At 39.4% G+C, this 16438-nt stretch overlaps 1 protein-coding gene across 1 annotated transcript in view; it reads right to left on the minus strand.

Annotated features, from left to right (window-relative positions):
• The window catches only part of PPP2R5E (protein phosphatase 2 regulatory subunit B'epsilon), a 153605-nt gene that overhangs the window by 20001 nt on the left and 117166 nt on the right, over positions 1-16438 (minus strand). The window contains 3 exon segments of the mRNA XM_032621892.1: positions 361-469; positions 1453-1512; positions 1679-1809. Coding sequence (XP_032477783.1) covers positions 361-469; positions 1453-1512; positions 1679-1809 — 300 coding nt within the window.

Consider the following 16438-nt stretch of genomic DNA (forward strand, 5'->3'; position numbering starts at 1 on the left):
ATGAGGATGAGCTAAAAGATTCAAGAACATCCCAAAATGATTACACATGTCCAAAGGTACACATCTGAAAAGCCCATTACATTTTATTATATGCAAACTTTCAGTATATAACTGTGTGAACTTGGGCAAGTATCTAAGTTCTCTCTGTAAAATGATATGATTAAACAAATGCTTCTCCCACTTGAAAAATATCCCCATGACACTCCTATACATAGGAAAATATATACACATTTTTATTTGCCTTGGGGAACCGCTTTAACAAGCGGTTTGTTTGTGTAAATTAAGTAAATAACAATATCAATGAAACACTGGGTTTACAAACTTTATTTTGCTTCCAAAAGTAGTTGTACAAAATTCTACCTGGGCATGGAAGAGTGATAAGCTCCTCACAGTGTGTAAAGGGATCAACACTTTCACCAGAAACTGTTTGTGTTCTGCCTTAAGAGGTAAAGCAAAGCCATTGATAATACTAGGAAAAAGAAAAGAGACATGAATTAGCAATGTTACCACAACAAGCTAAATTGAGACACTGTTCTTGTGAGATTAGGTTAAATCTTAATCAGTTTATGTTTAGTCCAGAACAACCCAAAACCCACCCCAGTGGCATTCAAGACTTCTTAGTTGCTTTAAAGAATATCTTTAAGTAGGAAGGAAATTTAGAAGAAGGAAATTTGCTTCTGATCTCCCAGCAAAGTCTCCTGAGATCTCACACCTAGTTGGATAGTTCCCAAAAGCTTTTGTATCAACAACTCTTTATTTTTCCTTCCCTCTTTTCCTTCCCCAAATAATCGCCTGCCTTGCTCACTCATGACCCTTTCCATTTCCAGACATCATTCCTTCCCGTTCCTGAAACTGGCCCAGGCCAAGATTATCCCTGGGTAAAGAGCCCAACTATGGGAAGTCCCAGAGAGAACCGTGTGACTCCACCTTCCCTCTCTCCTCATATTAGGAGGAGAGACTAAGTAATCACATCGTCCAGTTACATTAGCTCTCTTGTGTGTAGAAACCCACACAACAGCTGTCTCTTTCCAATTCATTCCACTACTCCAGGCAGCAGCTGTTCAAGAACTTGACTTGGGTACACGGACTCTTTGAAAATGGCAATCTTTCTAACTTATTATAAACTTACTTTCAAAAATTATGGCACAGGAGAGGTAGCCTAGAAACGAAACTGACAAGAATAAGATGTAACTGGCCTGACTGCAATTAGATGAATAATGAATAAACTGTTAGCTCTTTCAGTCATTCCAAAAAAAATAGCAATTCATAATTATAGAACAAGGGAAACACAAAACTGTGCCTTGTAGAGTCAGCTGGGAAACATGCTATAAGCACAGATGAGACCCGATGTACATACAAGCAAGGGATTTGGGGTAGCATTTCCCTGTAGCCACCTGAACCTGTCACAACGACATTCACCTGAGATTAGCAATGAGATAAAAATGTGCTTACCTTCCTAATATTTCCAGCAGTTCAGCTACACCATTGAAGTGTTCTGTTTCATAAACAAACCTAAAAAGACACAGAAAAGAAGAGGGGAGGGGAGGGGAGGGGAGGAGAGAAGATAAAAGAAAAAAGAGAAAAAGTCAGTACACTATGGTCAAATATTTGAGGTTTACTTAATACTTCTATAAAACCACCAACTTTGCTTCTCCTTCTCCCCCCACCCTCCACTTACCTTAGAAAAATATTGTTAATCTGTTTTCGGATAAATGCTCTAAGACCAAGAAACTTGCCATAAATTCTGTGTAAGACTGTTTTTAAGTAGTCCCGTTCCCGTGGGTCTTCGCTGTCAAACAGCTCCAAAAGCTGTTGTAAATAAAAGACAGTGTCGCTGTCAAAAGCAGTTTCAGAAAAGGATTTGGGAATTCTGCCACTCACTTAAAATTCCTTCCTTCCTTCCTTCCTCCCTCCCTCTCTTCCTTCCTTCCTTCCTTTCTCCCTCCCTCCCTCCCTCCCTTCCTCAAAAAATTATTGAAAATCTATTATGTGCCAGGCACAGCGCTAGTCTTTGGGAATACAGTGATAAGTCAGACAAGGGTAGCTTATACTCTAGAGAAGATATACACAATAATAGCAATCATAACAATAATCATAATAGGTAACACATATACAGCACTTAGTATGATCATCAGGCAATTTTCTAAGCAATCTACTTATATTAATACTCCTTATGAGGTAGTCTTACTCCCATTTTTCAGAAGAGGAAATTGGGGCAGAGAGATGCTAAGTAACTTGCGCATGGTCTCAAGCAGTAGAGCTGGGATTTGAACCCAAGCAGTTGAGACCCTAGAGTCCATTACCTCAATCACCGCAATTCTATACAATAAGCCATCTACTGAGCTTATGTTCCAAATATATAGTTAAGCTTTCAGCTCTGCCAGAGCATTCAAGTAAATTTAGATAACCCACACCAAAGCAAGCATCAAAGTTCCCAACAATACTGGCAATGTTCTCTTTCTAGATCCTGGCTCTTATTACATGGGTGTGTTCACCACTGAGGTAAACACTTAATGATTTCCATATGTATGTTATACATGAATAACATTATTTTTAAGTTCCCAATCATTTGTAATCTAAAGGCAATAACTGAATCCTGATAAGATCACACCTTATCAGAATTGGAAACATGTCAACACAAAAACTTGTACATGAATGTTCACTGCAGCATGATTCATAATAGCCCCAAAGTGGAAAAATAACCCAAACGCCCATCAACTGCTGCAAAGTGTGCTTGCAGTGGAATAGTATTCAGCCGTAAAAAGGAATGAAGTACAAAAATATGTTACCACGTGCATGAACCTCTCAAACATCGTGCCAAGTGGAAGAAGCCAGACACAAAAAGGCCACATATTGTATGATTCCATTTATATGAAATGTCCAGAATAGGCAAATCCATAGAGACAGAGAGCAGTGACTGCTCATGAGTATGCTGTGCCTTTGGGAAATGATAAAAAAGTGTTCTGCACTTATATAACAGTGATGGTTACACAACTCTGTGGAATATATTAAAAAAACATCAAATTGTAAACTTTAAAAGGCTGAATTCTATGGTATATGAATTATATCTCAATAAGGCTTCTATTTTTTTTTTTTAAACAATAGTGGGCAGGTTCCTCTAGCTGAAGAACAAACTTGGAGACTGGTTTGAATTTTACTGAGTTCTTCATACCTTCATTATCATTGCAATAAAACAAAACTCATAGTTCTAATGCTGACTTCATAGCAAAACATTTCAAGAGCATATAGAGAGCATACAAATGAAGAGACTACCCTAATTACCAAAAAAAGCTATCAGGACAGACTAAAGCATGATTTCAGGTGATAAAGACTGAGGCTGAGACCGACAGCAGAAGAACGCAGTGGGCAGTAATCAAATAAATCATCTACTTTGGTGCTTTTCTTTGAACAAAAGACAGAGTTACAGACAAAAAAAAAGAAAAATCCCTTTACATAATGGCAGAAAGCACAAACTGAAGAATAGTCTTCAAAACTGGGCAGTGAGACAGACAAAATTTTTGACTGTACAATGTCATGCATCCATTCAAACAATGAATGTTTCAAATGAGTATGTCGCCAGTCACTGGGCAAGGTGTCAGGGATACAATGATGAGCAACACTGCTTTTACAGAGCCTAACGCAATGAGGGATACAGGGAAATAAGCAGCATGGTAAGTGGCTCGGGATACTATATAAATACATAGCAGACACATCTACTCTATTTGGGAGAACTGGAGTGATCAGGGAAGGCTGCTATAGGAAGTGACATTCATGAAGAAATTAGGAGTTAGAGGTGAAGGAAGTGTTCATGGCAGATTCAATAACACATACCTTCACCAGCAGCCTATCTGAACAGAAGATGTGATTAAAATACCTGCCATCTCTCTGCCTACTTTGTCATGCAATCAATCAACCAGTCAATCAGTCAATCTCTGCACGCACCAGGGATCGTCCTCTTTGCTGCGCGCATGCAGGCGTGCACACACACACGAACAAACTTGGAGTCCACAGGAAAGCAATGAGCAAGTCAACTACACATTTCCACAAGAAACGGTCTAAGAAAGAAAGATGTGAACGCTATGGGCAAAGAAGGCCCCACCGGCTCAGTATCTCTTACCTAATGCCTGCATAAAACGACAGATTTCTAACCTACTCATTCCATTCCTTGTTAATAGAAATAATTATCCTTTGAGTTCTATTTTTTTAGTTGGTTTCTATTTTCAAGTGTTGTAAAAGGGCTTAATGAGTAATTTGCAACTAACGTAGGAGAAGGTTTGAGGGGGTGTACTTTTAGCAAAACTTGAATCAACCATGCTTATGTACTGTTAATTTTTTTTTTTTTTTTTTTTTTTGCGGTATGTGGGCCTCTCACTGTTGTGGCCTCTCCCATTGCAGAGCACAGGCTCCGGACGCGCAGGCTCAGCGGCCATGGCTCACAGGCCCAGCCGCTCCGTGGCATGTGGGATCCTCCCGGACCGGGACATGAACCCGTGTCCCCTGCATCGGCAGGCGGACTCTCAACCACTGCGCCACCAGGGAAGCCCTGTACTGTTAATCTTTAAGAGTTTAATGAACACATAATAATTAAACAAAAATTATTTAACTCATGTTTCCATTAGGTCCTCAAAGAAAATGTATTACCAGGCACCTAACCTGAGTGAGCTTTAAAGCCACAAACATTATATATTCTATGTTCTTTGAGAAAGATGAATTGCAGTATATAAACTAATTTTCTGCTGCTCTACAGAACACACTCTTGATGATTTCACGATGTATGAGACAAAAGAAAAGGTAGAACACTGCACAGGCCCAAACAGAGGAGAGAGTGGGATGAGCTCTAATTTCCAAAACAAAGTAATATTTGTGTGCTTAGTCATATATACACTTCAAACACTCCCCACAAAAAAAAAAGCAATGAAAAACATAATCCAGTATTTGTAAATGCCTAGGTAGACTATGCTCCCTACAATGTAACAGGCAACTTGTTGTCAAAGAAGCAAAGCTGGAGTTTCCAGGGTGATTGATTACAGAGAAAAGACAGACCTGTCAACATGCTGCCTCCTAGTTTACAAAATCAGCCTTCCTGAAACTAACAGACAGAGATGAACTGCCTAGTGATTTAGCCAAAGAACCTCCCCTGAACCTCATAATAAATCTACAGTGAAATTAAAAGGGCAAAATGAAAAAGGTAGTTAGGGTCTTTCAGTTAGACTTGGGAGATTGAACCTCTCTCCTCTTGAACACTCCCTGAAGTGAGAGAAAAAAGAATAAAAATGGAAGAAATCCATGGGCAGAAAGGATTGGAGAGCAGATTAGACAAATTTGCACATCTCTCAAAGATGGAAAGTAGATGGCAAGGGGTAACTATCTTAGGTTTCCTCTTTCTCCACTCCGCTAAATGTTTTTCCATTCTGCCAGCAGGGAGGGACGCCAACAAGAAGCAAGCCAATTCACACCAGGGAACCCTTAAAAGGCATAAGAATTGAAGGCACCAGATATATTTGATGTCAAGGGTGTGAGGAGCTAGAAACAGCAGAAGTGATTGAAAGCCTGGAGAAAGAGTAACAAGACCTCCCAGATCCTCTGTCCCATGCAGTGTACTGAAGATTGAAAATCAAGGTCTGGAGGGAACAAATGAGTAAGTCTCTAGTCTTGGGGATATCAGATATAGCTAAAGTAAAACAGTTATTGAAAATAATGGGATTTAATAAAATTCTGCATGCTGAAGAACATGACCTTTGCCAGGCCCTTCCCTGACTAAGCTCTCAATTCTGACTGAGGCAGATTAGACGGTCCCTTTTTGGGGAAATTGACAGTCTCAAGAGGAAAACACCTGCAGATATACTAATATTTGAAGGTTTCTCAATGAAATGGCAAGGCCTCTGCCTAATGTGCCAAGTGTCTCCCACTTACGCGTACACACACACACACACACACTCACAGACACAGGTTCTAGGAGGCTTTTTTTTTTGTGGTACGCGGGCCTCTCACTGTTGTGGCCTCTCCCGTTGCGGAGCACAGGCTCCGGACGCACAGGCTTAGCGGCCACGGCTCACGGGCCCAGCCGCTCCGCGGCATGGGGTATCTTCCCGGACTGGAGCACGAACCTGTGTCCCCTGCATAGGCAGGCGGACTCTCAACCACTGCACCACCAGGGAAGCCCTCTAGGAGGCTTTTTTTGGACTAACGTATAACTATGAATATTGTCAAAGATCACCAAACACTCTAACATAAAAGATAGAGACCAAAACAAACCATCATAAAGAACTCAGAGGAAATAGCCATACTGCAAGGAGCAGAAAAATACTGCAAAAAATGAACCTATAACATCCCCAGAAATAAACAAATCTACTAGATACTTGAAACAAAATCAGAATGCTATTACAGATGAATATTCAGAAAATAAAATAGAGCTTTTGGAAATTCAAGATGTAACAGAAATAAAAGTTTCAGAAGGACTGGCGCATTAAAATGAGCAAATCTATGCTGAAAGTATAACCAAACGATGAAGATTGTAACAGAAGAAAGAAGATAAGAAAACTAAAGGATCAATCCAAGAGGTCCAACACATGACTAACAGACATGTTAAATGGGTACAGAGACAGAGAAACAGAGAAAATAAAGAGAAGGAAATTATCTGAGAAATAATTCAATGTAATTTTCTAGGAAAAAAGGACATGAGTACATGAGTTTCGATACAGATGAGGGCCATTATGTCCTCTGCACAATAAATGAACAAAGCACAACACTTTGAAGTTTCCGGACATTGTGGACAAAGAGTAGATCACAAAAGCTTACAGAGAAAACAGGTCACTATAAAGGATAAGGAATTCAGCTGGCACAGGCCTTCTCAACACCAACACTGAAAGCTAGAAGACAATAGAGCAATTCCTTAAAACCGCTGAGGGAGGATGGGCTCCAACCTAGAAATCCAAACCTAGCCAAAACATCAACCAAGTATGTGGGTAGAATAAAGCCATTTTCAGAGAAGCAGGGCTCAAAAAATTTACATCCCATTCACGCTTTCTTAGGAAGCATTTAGAGTATGTATCCCACCAAAACGAAAGAGAGGAAACCAAGGAAATAAAGACATAGTCCAGAAAAGCTAAGTCCCAGGATGGCCACTGCAGATACAGCCTAGAGAAAGCAGCCAGTGCCAACTAGAGCAGGATGACTGGAGCTCCAGAAAAAAGGCCTCCAAGAGGAAAAAAAAAAAAAGACTAGTTATCAGTGTGGGCCAGACTGGGAAGAGTTGTATGGTACTCTCAGAGAACTAAGGGATGAACTAATGACGACTACATAAGAAAGCAAGCAAGTGAAAAATAAGGCAACTACTAATTCTAGGGGTTAAAAAAAAAAAGCCCTACAAGAAAAGAAATGTAATTATAGCATAATGTGTGCCTTGGCTCTGAACAATATATACACAGTCATACTAATGCAAACACTACAATTTGATTGAATTAAATTTTGTGACATAACTGCATTGGAAAGACATAGAGGGAGACATGTAGTGGCTTATAGTAGGAACAGATGAAAAAAATCAACAAAGGGCAGTAAGAGTACTATTTAGAATTAGGAGATACATATAAGGAAACAGCTAGAAGACTGGAATGTGGTTACCTAAAGGGAATGAGACTGTGGGTTGGGGAAGGATCAGGCAGGGCTTGCGATTTTTCTTTATAAACCATATGAGCAAAAGACTTGAAACAAAAAGCCCATTACCCTCTTCTACATAAAGAAGCAACTGCCCAGCGCTATTTCATGTAAAAAATAGAGTAAATAATCAATGAAATTAGTATTCTCAATGTTTTAAACCAAACTAAAATCAGATCTCTACATGTCTGGCTTTGTTTTTCACTTAAGCTACTCTGCTAGGTGAAAAAAAATTATCTTCCTAATAACTTCACCTCGATCAAGTAATAAAGCACCTGGAGAAAACAGCCCAGAACCAAGAAAGAAGAGCCAGCAGCAGCCTGACTCCCATGAATCATAACAACTCAAGAGGACCAACATATGAAATGAACTGACCTATGGGCAACCACTGAGCGAGCACAGCGTGGACAAGGAATCAAAAGGTTGCACATTATAAGCTTCCAGCAGTTCTGACTTCAGGACCCCTATAACTCAGTATAAACATTTCAAAGGTGTCAGTCATACAAACACGAACAACTCTGCCAAGTCACAGGCTTTTATTTCTCTCCTAATTTCAGCATTTTTCCTACAAAGTAGAAAAGTCCATTCTATTCTCCCTCAAGCACTTATTCCAACTGATTCAAGAAAACCCTGCGATTTAAAATTTTAATTCGGTCAGCATTTCAAGAAAGAGTTGCTATGGTACATAATGATGCACTTAGTGGGATACAGGCAGGGACTAGCTACATAATTTGTGGGCCCAGCGCAAAATGAAAACGTATTGCTCCTTGTTCAAAAAGTACTAAGAATTTCACGACAGCAACAGCAAAGCGTTAAACCATGAAAAAGGTCCTTCTAAGCACAGGGCCCGCTGCCCCTGCACGAGTTGCTTGCCTACCAAGCTGGCTCTGGATGCAGAAGTCAGAGCAGCCCAGCCCTTTTTTAAGGTTTTTGAGTTATAGGTTGGACAGGATGGGATGAGGCAATTTATTGTTAACTGGTTATGTCTATCTGATAAAATTCCTGGTAGAAATAAACTCTCTAAAGTTTTATTTGCTATAGACTCTGAGAGAGAAATGTAAGCATTTTGACATATTCAAGGAACTTGTTTGGAAAATAGTTCTTTGTATTAGAGCTGAGATTCAAGGCCTCGTGAATTTTATTTCAGTTAAGAACCTAACATTTTTTCATGGGTTGGTTTTGTATCATGTCCAATTTGTCTTCAGTTTTTTAAACACAATAACAAAAGGTCACTTTTAAGGACAGGCTGGATGATTTGCATAATTTGCATGATAATTACAGTACCTTTCAGCTAAATATAACCACAAATGTGAAGTACAAATTACTAAGGAGCCATCTCCAGCAGTACATATGTTTATGGAGATACTTGATTAGTACATCTCTTAGCAACCACTGACTATTTTTCAGACTTGCAGAGTGGTTGAACGCAGTCTTTAGAGATATGCTACTAAACTCTTACCACGACAATTCACCCAGTGACATAATTCAAGGTTTGGCAATTCATTTTTGGTCTTGGGGGAAGGAAGTGTCATAAAGAAACCATTTTCCCAACCACCCTAATGCAGATGAAAATTATCTTTACTGGGAATAGACAAGGTTGTTTACAAAGCCTAGGCAAGCCAACACACTTATAGCTAAGTTACCTAAGTCTAAAATCAACAACATTACCATGGACACAAGGGCACTATTTAATCAATCGACTAGCTTTGATAAGCCTCTGACAGCTTCCTTATGTAAAGACTTAGATTAAGTACATAAGAAATGCTAAAGGTTATGTAAATCTAGATTTAACAAAAATTACTACGAAATTTAAACAAAGTCCATTCTGAAATAAAAAAGAGCAAACCCTTCAAAGGTACAAGTCACTGACGATTTTGACTGGCCCATACAAAAATCTAGATTTCCAGGTTCTCTTAAAAAATCAGAAGAATCTAGCAACACTTGGCCCACTTAGCAATCAGCCAACAGTTAACAGGAACAGATTGGCAGCAGGGTCCGAGCTCTCTAGGTCACCACTGTTTCCATCAACTCCTTTCTGTTACACCCAGACTACTTCATTATGTATCACTTGTCTGGCCTCTGTAAAGATTTGAATGCGCTTTCCCTGGTTCTTACACACTAAAAAGTACATGCTCCTAGCACTAATTAAACATTTACTTCTAACACTGATTGGAAGAAATCAGTTGGTGAAGTGGAACTGATGAGACTTCAAGGACAAGAGACCATATTTAACATCTTTAAAAATCCCAACAGCCCACGAAGAACCATATAAGCAGAGTCCAAAGGGTTTTTTGATTTTTTAGAACGGTAAAAGTTAGATTTCAAAAAATGGATAACATGCTAGGTAAGACATGACAGACTAACATCATGTAACTTCCTGGATTGAGGCTGTTCTAGAAAATAATGGTAAAGAAAGTCTTAAAAATAAGAACTGATCCTAATAAAGATAGTAGTGACAGCAGCAGTGTAACATTTACTGAACAGTTACTATTATCAGGAATTGTTCTTAGTGCTTACATACGTATACACTTATTAAATCTGCACAAGAACCTTACAACATGATTACTATCATATAATGGATATTTTGCATCTACTTTCCAGATGAGGAAACTGAGTCATACAGCAGTTATATAACTTGCCCAAGGTCATGCACTAAAAAATGGTAGAGTCTGAATCCAAACCAGTCTATATACTTAACCACTAATCTATATTGCTTCCTGCTGAGGAATTAAAACGAGAGGTATTGAAAGAGGCACTTGAGGCAACACAGGAAGCTTGCCACTGAGCTTCAGACCTTAAAAGGACATGCACAAATGATAAAAGGAAGGAAATACAAAAAAGTGTTAAATATAAAAGAATGGCATAGTCTTATAAAACATAGTCTTGGGAAGATTAATGAACAGAATCAGCTGAGTTTTACAAAAATGCAAGGCAACAAAATGAGAATGTAGCTGTAATTGAAATATTTTGACTATTCTTATTGATTATAACATACATGTTCACTATTTAAATGCAAAAACTAGAAATTAGAAAGTAAAGATCATCACACATAATCTTACACCCCACCAGACAATTAATAAAAACGTGGTGTATCTCCTTCCAAAATTTTTAGTGCAGAGACAAACATTCCTTTTCCCTAAAATAACAGACTCAGGTTCAAAATATCATACTGTTCCATAATGTGCATGTTTCACTTAAAAACAGATCATGTGTAGCTCTATCTCATTCTTTTTATAGACTAATGAATATTTCCTTAAATGAATGTCCACAGTTTATTCAACCAACCCCTACTGAAGACCTTTTAAATTGTTTCCAATTTTCTAATAATCATTAACAATGATACATTCAATATCCTTGTACATATTGCTTGGTATACACATCTACTTCTCACGGAATTGCTCAGTCACAATCTAAGTCAATAGAATTCTATCAGATCTCCTCTTCAGAGCATTATACCAATTTAATATATATGTATGTAGGCAGGTATCTATCTTATCTATTTATTCATATATTTTTTATGAGTTTTATAGCATACTAAAAAGGGTCTTTTCCACCCAAGCCTCTACTATGTTCCAGTCTCCTGTACCCATACCATGCTGTTTTAATTAATGTACCTTTACAGTATGTTTTAATGTCTAATAAAGTATCACTAGTTTTCTTTTTCAAAAACTGTTTTATTTCATGAACTCTGAAGTTTTCAAATAGAAAAACTACTGAAATTTTAATTAGAATTGCACTAAATGTACAGATTAATTTGGAGACTCTATGGGCATTTTTATGATGGCAAGTCTTCCCACCTAGGATTACGTTACATTTCTGCATTTATTCAAGCCTTCTTTGCAAAATTGTTATTGTAAGTTTCACATAAATTTTAAAATTTTGTTTCAAAAGGTGGAAGTTTTAAAACTAATATTGGAATCAAGAAAAATAAGACATCCTACCAATGTGGACAGGTAATATAAGGATGTGAAAAGAGGAATTGATATTTAATGAGCAACTATTAGGCCCCATATATGCTACCAGCAGACATTTATACAAGTCATATTATTTTATCATCATAACAGCCTATTTTTTTGTAACTTGTAAGAAAGATGACTGTTATTGTCATTTTATAGAAGAAAACACTGAGGCTCAGAATAGTCAATTATCTGCCCAAGTTTTCAGTACCTGTTTAAGACTGAAGGTAGGGAGCCTGTGTTTGTATCCATAGTGCCAATTCAATTAAGAAGATTTAACAGTTGTCACTTTGGGGGTATATCTTATTTTACTGAACAGTATCTCACTTATTCTGTTATCCCCATGTCATGAATGAGGAAACTCGTGCTTGGTAGCAAGTGTATTAACTTGTTGAAAGTCACATTGCAAGTAAGCAGAAAAGCCAGGGTTTGAATGCAGTTTCTTCTTATCCCACAGCTCATATTCTTAGCTCCTAAAATATACTTAGAGTACATAGGGGAGTAAGGATTCCAATCCAGAGCCTTCTAAGTTTCTCTTCACTACATCCTGTTAAAATAGCCCAATTCTTTTTTTTTGGGGGGGGGGGGGGTACACGGGCCTCTCACAGTTGTGGCCTCTCCTGTTGCGGAGCACAGGCTCCGGACGCACAGGCTCAGCGGCCATGGCTCACGGGCCCAGCCGCTCCGCGGCACGTGGGATCTTCCTGGACCGGGGCACGAACCCGCGTCCCCTGCATCGGCAGGCGGACTCTCAACCACTGCGCCACCAGGGAAGCCCAAAATAGCCCAATTCTTATTTTGCTTTTGGGGATGCAGGAATCAGAGTCAGAACAGACTGTAAAGAATACAGCTAGCTGCTACAGAAAGTAAGTGTAAATCTTGTGGCTAGAATAAATTATGTCTTACTAAATAAAAGAGTTCTGAGTTGAAAACTCTTTTTGAGATCTTTGAGAATCCACAGAGAATAAGAAATCTGCTCAAAGAAAAGGAATAAGGTGAATGTCATCCTGATTTGCAATAGGGAAAAGTATGAGGGTTCCCATGGCACAAGAAAACCAGGCTAGGACCAGGTAGCACCTTGGGAGTCCATGCGGTAGAGAAAAAAGAGGGAAAACTGAGGGTATGCAAAATGAATGAGCTGACTAGACGGTACAGACATATGAAGGACCTGCCAGCTCAAGGACAGTTAAGGCATGGTGGTCAGAGGAAGAGGACGGTAGGGTGGGATGGGGGATAACAGGATAGAATCTCAGCAATAATGCTCAAGCTCCAAAAGGCTCACCCATTGCCATCAGGTCTCAAGTCGGGACCAAAACTCTTGAGGAAGGAAGCTTAGGAGAAGCAGGCAGGGGATTGAGTCCCCACTCCTAGGAGGTGTTGGGGCAAACTTAGGGAAGGAAAAGGAATAAGAGGCCAACTTTACAGGTTACGAACATGAATGAACAGGGTAATTTGGAAGATGGCAGCTGATAGGCAACCAGAGCTTACCCCCATCATGAAAATTAGTACACTGGTTAGTCACATGATTACATTCAAGTACCACTCAGTGGTGACGTTAATTCCTCCAATACCCTGCCTGACCCTTTCATAATTGATGCAGGCACTGAGGTAAGCCCTGGTCTAAAGGCTGAGTTCATCAACAGACCCAGCAGAGGGAAGATAAAGGCAAAAAAGTTGAAAAAATGAGGCAGGGACTGAAAATATAAAGCATAAGTAGATGAACTTCACTATTTATACTTTATTACTTGTCTCTCACAAAACTTGGGGACAGATGATCAATGCCATGATTTGCAAGTACTTAGGGCAACATTACCAGTAAACCAATAGGAGCCCCAGAAGTTCACTAATGCCCCGTGGCAGACGAATGGCGTTCCTTTTTATTTCTTTTTCTTTTTATTTATTATTATTATTCTTTTCGGCTGTGCCCGCAGCTTGAGGGATCTTGGTTCCCTGACGAGGGATCGAACCCAGGCCCTTGGCAGTGAGAGTGCAGAGTCCTAACCACTGGAGAGCCAGGGAATTCTGGCATTCCTTTTATTATAAAGTTCCAAGGCCCATGGAGGAGGGGAATGCTGTAAACATGAAGTCCTGGCTTCTACCATCACATCTGATGAAGTCTCTACACTCTCCTTATAAACAAAAATTTTAAATGCAAAGATGAGGACATCCTAGGGTAAATTTCTTTTTCTTTTTTTTTTTAAAGATACTTTTTTTAAAAAAATTATTTATTTATTTATTTAATTTTTGGCTGTGTTGGGTCTTCATTGCTGTGCACAGGCTTTCTCTAGTTGCTGTGAGCGGGGGCGGGGGGGCTACTCTTCATTGTGCTGCACGGGCTTCTCATTGCGGTGGCTTCTCTTGTTGCAGAGCACAGGCTCTAGGTGCACGGGCTTCAGTAGTTGTGGCACGTGGGCTCAGCAGTTGTGGCTCGTGGGCTCCAGAGTGCAGGCTCAGTAGTTGTGGTGCATGGGCTTAGTTGCTCCGCAGCATGTGAAATCCTCCTGGACCAGGGCTCGAACCCGTGTCCCCTGCATTAGCAGGCGGATTCTTAACCACAGTGCCACCAGGGAAGCCCCCATCCTAGGGTAAATTTCTAACCAGCTCCAGGAGGGAATCCAAACACTGTTATTAGTGAATCTGTGCTAAAATAAAGGGAAGTTGCTAAAGGCATGCCACAGGCCTCTATCCTGAGTCCTGGCTAGTTTAACAATTTTAATCAATGGCTTCAATGAGACCAATCGCTAGTAATCACAGATGTGATTGGAAGGCACAGTGAATAAGGTGGACGACAGAATCAAGATCCAGAAAGACTTCAGAAGGCTGGGGAGATAAGATATTCCATAGGAATACGTGTCAGATCCTACACCTAGATAAAAAAGCAAACTGTAAAATGAACAAGGGAAAACGAAAACGGGTTTATGACAACATGTGTAAAACTAAATTAGAAGTCAGTTAAGACCACAAGCTTATTAACCTAAATTAGCAGTGTCATGGAACAGCAAGAAGAGCTAATGAGACTTCCCCTTTAAGAAGCCCAGCATCCAGACAAGGGAATGGAGACCCCCAACTCTAAGCTGCATTGGATTGACCAGGCTCAGGGAACTGTGTTCAGACATAGATGTCATCCTTGAAGACAAATGGACACATGTTGAAGACCAAAAACTGACAAATGAGACAGGGTTGACAGAACTAAGGACTCAGTCTACAGCAGAGAACACACACTGACAGCTGGTAGGCTAGATCCAGAAGGCAGATGGTTTTAATTCATTCTGAACAGGATTTTAAAACTATCAGAAAATTTCACAAAAAAACTGAATTTGGGAGAAAAAAATTTCTCTTGGGGAAAAAAAAAAAATGTCTGGCAATACTGAAAAAAGAGGTATAGTCAAAGCTCCCTTCAGTAGGAGCTGGTCTGCCTCCTATTGTCTGACATCTGGCCACCAGACTATTATAAGTGAGCCTATAGGCATTTGAGTTGTAACTGCTGTTTTAGAGAAAAAGAGGCAAGAGGTAAATATAAAAGCTGTGTTCTAAGACCTGAAAGGTTATGCCTGGGCTAGTGATATACTAAGGAACTCTTCTGAAGAAATAAGGCCAAAAGGTATCAGGTATAAGGAGATTCAACATAAAAAATAACTTTCTAACAAAAATGGAACAATCTACCTGAGTATGTGGCCCTTTCTCACTGAAAAAGGGCAAGGAGAGGTCACCCCTCATCAGGGTCTCAAAGAAAACTGATTCACGGCGTAAAGAGCTAGAAGAGACAACCCAAAATGTCCCTTCCAAGTATGGGTTTCTCTGTTGTTTTAATTTTAGGAGCTTTATCAGTACCCATCAACCACGGAGAGCACACTGACTGGGCCCTTTGCGGGATTTACTGTTTCCGTGTCAACTAAACACAGTGTCTACTGTTGAATCATTATCCGATCCTCTCGGGCACTTTAATTTACCATAAATGTAAGAGAACCTTGTTTTTCATCAGTGTTGAGAGACGGGGGCTACTCCTGTGTCGAAGTCATTCCAAGTTATGGTAAAGGGAATCACAATGAGGCATCATGGTTTAATGGACAGAAAACCAGAATAGGAAATGTGCTGGGGAAACCTGGATAACTTTTCTAGACATCAGATTTATTCATCTATAAAATGGGCACAAAACTTAGCCATGTCTCCTCTAGATCGCTGTATAAATCAAATTAAATAATGCATGTAAAGGTGGTCTGACAACTATACAGTGCTACAGAAATGCAAGGACTTTCCAATACAAACACAGACCTGTTATGTCCTGCTTTAGTTTTGCCTGAAATGCATTTTACCTACTTGGGATAAGGGTCTGGATCCATCTATTTCCCAGTGATCCATGAATCTACCTATTTATCTACTACCTCTCTAGCTATATATCAAATCGCACTTTTCCAAGGCTTCTCAACCTAGTATGTCCAGAATTCTAAATGTATTAATTTAAGGAATGAGGTCATCACTGAAGTTATCGACCTTTATCCAAGTAAGGCATAGGAGATCAGTTTTCTCCAAAGTAATGCTTTAAATTTGAAGTTTTGCATATTGGCTCACTAGGAGATATTTATTCTTTTCCACATAAGGCATCTCATTAATCACTTAGAAAGGAGTTACAACAATCCATACATCAGTTGGCTCAAGTATGAATTTTTTATAGATGAATGTTAACAAGAGCAAGGAGATACTACCTAAATATTCAGGGCCATGAAAGTACCCAATTCCGGGGTAAAAATATATGATTTACAGTTATAAAACGTAAAATGACAAATCAAGAAAAGTTCCAAACAGATAGGTGAGAGTTAATCTCTTCAAGG

This window comes from Phocoena sinus, chromosome 2 (genome assembly GCF_008692025.1).
Source record: "Phocoena sinus isolate mPhoSin1 chromosome 2, mPhoSin1.pri, whole genome shotgun sequence".
NCBI lineage: Eukaryota > Metazoa > Chordata > Mammalia > Artiodactyla > Phocoenidae > Phocoena > Phocoena sinus.